At 36.0% G+C, this 5,649-nt stretch overlaps 1 protein-coding gene across 2 annotated transcripts in view; it reads left to right on the forward strand.

Moving 5' to 3' along the window:
- The window catches only part of LOC106478797 (dachshund homolog 1-like), a 118,531-nt gene that overhangs the window by 61,793 nt on the left and 51,089 nt on the right, over positions 1 to 5,649 (forward strand). Inside the window, exon 2 of one of the 2 annotated variants that reach the window (XM_022382456.1) lies at positions 4,459 to 4,583. In XM_022382456.1, the coding sequence (XP_022238164.1) occupies positions 4,459 to 4,583 (125 nt within the window). The remainder of the gene's footprint in view (positions 1 to 4,458; positions 4,584 to 5,649) is intronic. The other variant, XM_022382457.1, reaches the window with a different exon arrangement.

The raw sequence follows: 5,649 nt of genomic DNA on the forward strand, positions 1-5,649 counted from the left end.
CCTTGCCTCCCACGTACTGTACTGCACGTATTTCTATTAACTATTTGGTTTATTTCACTGTGCTTTTAGGTGGAAGGGAATAAGAACGTATTTTTACGTACTGGTGTAAATAATTTATTTGTCATTTTCACACACACACACATGCATTTATATACGTAAGAAAAAGAAAATTTCAGTTTTTATGTAGCTCTACGGTTTTCTTCATTTTATTGGATGTAGTAATGTCAAGTAACGCCCTCTGTGATGATTCTGTTATATTACCAGGATCTCTATTACCAAACAACATCGTCCTTTAGGCCCCTGTAGGCTGCATAGTTCTCATATTTCCATTTTGATATATTGTAAATATTTTTATTTGTATTTATAAAATATCGTGTTGGTTTTGCATTTTTTTTTCATTTTAACTCCAAGTTTGTTTGTTGTAGAATATCATTACATCATTCAATGCAAAGTAGTTATTTCATCCGCATAAAAACACGAACAACGGGTTGAATGTACGTACAGTTAATGACATAACTAGATATGCTCCTTATTAGAATAACACGTTGTTGGTTTACCGTTTTTTTTCTTTCAGTTTCAGCCATAAGTCGTTTAACTGAGGCTCTATATTGGTTGAATCCTCTGTCGTTGTACATTAGTTACTGTGTGACACTAAGAATATTATTACCCTAGTCCCTTTTGTGTCAATAGCTATTACAGATGGTTAATCATAATTTACTTGGACGATTAGTGAGACCACCTAAGAGGTCTTCAATGATCAATATGTTCATCTCGCCCTTGTTCACAAGCTTACTTGTTCCTGCTGTCAGGAGGCTTACCAGGTCAGCGATTTGTCCACTATGGGTACACGTGTAAAAGAATATCTACTCCTTTTTGTATCGAATCAATCTTTTGTTTGCCGCTACATTACTCACGATTACGTTACAGCTAATAGTGACGTCATCACTCTAAACAGTGCCACCAGTGAACGAACTTTACGGCTCATCCTTCTTCTTTTAAAGCCAGAATTGATTGCTCCCTTATTGCTGAATAGTATATAGATCCGTAACATTTTGAACAAAATTTTAATTGGTTAAAAAAAGGCAGTTGCTTTAAGATTTTCCTGAAAGTATTGCCACAAAATCAAGCAAAACAATAATGTTACCTCTAGTGATCTTATTCCTCAGCCTTTGTGAGTCTGTGTATAATAAACAGAAAACTTAACAACCATTGGTCCATTGATTAGAAAATACCACAAAGTTGAAAAGAACTGAACTACTCAGTTGAGTCATGAAGAAATTACTACTAAACTGTAAAGGAAGAACAAACACGTACAACACACACAAATATATATATGTACCTACACATGTGTGTATATATACTTAGTTTTGTGTGCGACTGGTTAATCATTCGTAAAGAAGCTAAACCCACTGTCATTTGCATGTTTAGACATTGTAATTAATACTGTTTAAACGCCGAAAGCTGACGAAGCATTAGAAACCAATCGATTTAAATTTTATAGACTTTCAGAGAAATTTCAGCTTTTCATCGTTCAGCCCAATTGACGAGTTCTGGTATTGAATGAAAGGCCTCTTGGGCAGTGACTTGTGAGAGATAAAAGATAGATCACGCCTTTGATTTTAAATCCATTAAGAGGAATATGGTGGGGGGGGGAACAAAAATTTGCAGTTTACGTGATTATAAATGTTATACCTTTGTTCTTCCTTAATGAGCAAAAAACAAAATATTAAGAACGACAATTTCCAGCACTTACAGAGAAAAGTGTTGTTTTATTGGTGGGCTTTCTCTTACTCTACCTTTTATTTTGAGATAAAATTGAATGGTAAATTTACTTCTTTCTTTTGTTTGTTTGTCTAGATACTTCGGTGAGAAGTGGGAAGAGAACTGTCCCCATAAAGTCCAAACTATTCACATCTATACCTCATAGACGCCTGAAATACGCTTTGATATTGTCCACTGGCACATAGATGAATTGATAATGAGGGAACTTTATCAAGCACGATCCTACTAGGCCATTTTAGAGACAGTGAACACCTCGTAATGGAATTATAACTACTGCTGTGTTGTTCCTGAGTATATTCCTTCACTACGTGTAGGCAGACGTCTTTCTGCCATCACGATGAGAGTTTATTTCATCTGTGTCAAAGCTGTTCTATGTTAACGTTTTGGAGTCCAATTTTATATATAGGAAGAAAGGGTTCAAATTTAATTCTGCTTTTTATTCTCAGCTATATGGATTTTTCTTATGCTAGGCTGTTCATCTTCAACCAATATTTAAACACACGATGGATTATTGGATTTACTGGTACAATGTTTACCAGAAGTTGTTATATTGAACATTAAATTCTGAAGGCTATCCAGCTATGCTTCATAGCCATGATGAATTTTCAATTTTAAAATTTTTTCTATGAGTAGCTTATGGTCCAAAGAGTCATTATACGTGTATGTTCCCAGTAGAAAATAATGTATTATAGGCATAAGATTAAGCACACCAGCGTGAATCACCTGATCATTAATCTCGTTTGTATTGTTATTAATGTATTTAGAAATTAACGCAAAGCTACGCAACAGCTGTTTGCGTAAAGCTGCCCTTAATTTTGAACTGATAAGTGAGAGGGAAAACAGCTAGTCAATAGCTTAGGCTACTTTTCTCTCACCAAATAGCAAGATTTTACCATCACTCCTATAGTGTCCCCACACCTCAAAAGTGCGCAGTGTGTTTTTGTGACAATGACACGCAACAAACCATGACTCTTGGGATTCACAGTCCCAGCACGCCAACCACCAGGCCACGCCGGGCCCATGTCTTGTTCGAGAGACGTGTTTCCCAAGCTGTTAATCGCGACCCTCAAATTGCTGCAGAAATAATCCAGGGGGGGGGGATCATGATAATATAAAATATTAATAATTGTCCTTTCGTAGAATGAATAAAAGTCCTTCTAAATCACATGGACAGTCAAACCATGTTTGTTAATTTAATACGTTTGTAATATTTTAGAATCTGGTGTTAGAAATATATCCTAGGTAGACGATGAGGAGAAGGGAGGTGGGGGGGGGGGTAAAGACTGGAACAAAGGGAGGTGGTGATAATCAAAAGTTTGGGAAACCCTGATGTACAATTACCGTTAAAACTGTTATTCTTGTACTTAATAACATCTTTATGATATTAAAGCAGGTGTGGTACTTTATTTCGGCTCTGCACATGCTAACCTGAGATTTTTAGAGTTACCCTACAAAGCACTAGGCGTTATTTTGTTTTTAAGCCTTTTTTTTTTAAATTGTGAAACAAGATCGTCTAGGAAATATTTTACACTTTAGATTTCGCACAGTTTACCAAGCAGAGTTTTTGTTATATTATATGTACATACACTTTGAACACATAGACTTTGAATATATATATATAATATTTATTACCGTATTGAAGGTTCCCTTTGGGAGAGTAAAGTCTCCTAAGCACAGATATCTTAATACTAAAACATATCCAAAATTTATGGAGAATCTGGAATACATAAAATTAAGTTTGTTCTGTTAATCTTGTTTTACATATTCATTTATTTATTGAGCTACTTTTTATAAGCATTTTTTTCCCATTTAAAGACGTCAGTATTGCCAACTTAGTGGCTATACTGTTAGACTTTGTTTATTGTTCGAAACATGTAACTGTTAGTTAAAAACATCATTTAACTTATGTATTTCGTATTGATGTATAAAAACATCTTAATACTAGCAATAAACAACCTTATAGCGCCAAAACTGCTATTTTTCTTCAATTGGACACTCAACGTTTCGCTTTACAGTTTCTTCAGGAGCTTCCCGCTAAAATACAAACCGAAACGTTGAGTGTTCAAGTAAAGAGATTCGAACCCGTAAACCACAGATTGTGAATCGAGTACCCCTAGCCATTAGGCTATGCCACACCGAAAAAGACAGACTGTACTCGAATTCTAAGTAGTCTTAACACTTATTGAAGTTGAAGTATATGGTCCGGGCCTTTTTGTTTTGTACGATACACTTGTTTTATTGCAGATAAAAACTTCGATCAATCGATCAACGAATTATATGATTGAGTATGAGCAAGAAAACGTGCTCTTAAAGCGTTTTTAAGTAGATAGTAAGTGTTCTTCAATACAGAATATTTGTTCTATAAACCAGTTTATTGTTTTTGAACAGAATAATTTAAACAATTTCTGGACTTTTTTTCCAGTAAAGTTTGAAATTGATGGGTGTTCGTCAATAATAGTGCTTAAACCAGGTAATTGTTGGTTACCATGGTTTATGATAGCTGGTAATTGTTAGTTACTAAACAGTCAACTGTTAAGTAATGTGGAGTGTACTACTAACTCCCACGTGTTCTTATGGGTATTATTATTACAAGATGATAATCATTGACTTGCGTCCCCCCTCAGGGGTGGACAATCCCCTGTGTTGTTCGACGTAACGGGTTTTCTAACTGTCCAGTTGCAGGCCAGGAAGACCACCTAAGAGGGCTTCAATGGTCAGTATGTCCACCTCACCTAGCAATTTAATGAAGAAAGGAAGACTTGAAGTAGACTACCATGGTTATGAAAACGGATTCGTGAAAGGTAAGTTGAAAATCATGAGTATTTCTATTAGTAGTTTTAGCCTCCGTACTTTTTGTTTGACTTTAGAATTACAAAATGTGTTGAGTTCACAAAAAGGAAAAAAAAAGAACGAAAAAGAATTAAATCAACGTTTTTTATGTTCTTAAAATACAAAAATGTTTTCACAAATTAGAAATAAAATATATACTTTTCTAAATAAGTAGAGTATTGTTGATACTCAGCAATCTTAGAACAGAAACTGATTTATAAAATATTAGTGAATTTCCCCCAAAAATGTAACTCATTAGAATAGTCATTTCATGTGAGCAGTATGCGGTGAATATATGTTAACAAGTTTGTTATTATTTATTTCTGAACTTGTTGGAATCCATGTCCAGTCCGTGTCTCAATATTCCATATCTACTAATGGAGTTGTAGCCAATACAGCAGTACTTAAAGGCTAACGTTTCTGAAACACAAGTAAACGATTTTGTTTGTTTGTTTTTGAATTTCGCGCAAAGCTACACGAGGGCTATCTGCGCTAGCCGTCCCTAACTTAGCAGTGTAAGACTAGAGGGAAGGCAGCTAGTCATCACCACCCACCGCCAACTCTTGGGCTACTCTTTTACCAACGAATAGTGGGATTGACCGTCACATTATAACGCCCCCACGGCTGAAAGGGCAAGCATGTTAGGTGTGACAGGGATTCGAACCCGCGACCCTCAGATTGCGAGTCGAGCGCCTTATCCACCTGGCCATGCCGGGCCACGATTTTGTTAACACAATTCTGGACGCTTTTCACTAAAGAACAATATAAACAAAAAAAAAAATATCCGTTAGCTTTTCTATCTAAAAGAACAATGCTGCCGAATTAAGAACCGCACAGTGACGGAGATGCAACGTTTAGATTGTGTCAGGTATTCCCGCAAAAATACAAAGCTACACGAGGGCTATCTGCGCTAGCCGTCCCTAATTTAGCAATGTAAGACTGTAGGGAAGGCAGCTAATCATTACCAACTACCACCAATTCTTGGGCTACTCTTTTACCAACGAATAGTGGGATTGACCGTCACATTATAACGCCCCC

Source organism: Limulus polyphemus, unplaced genomic scaffold, assembly GCF_000517525.1.
Source record: "Limulus polyphemus unplaced genomic scaffold, Limulus_polyphemus-2.1.2 Scaffold250, whole genome shotgun sequence".
Lineage (NCBI taxonomy): Eukaryota > Metazoa > Arthropoda > Merostomata > Xiphosura > Limulidae > Limulus > Limulus polyphemus.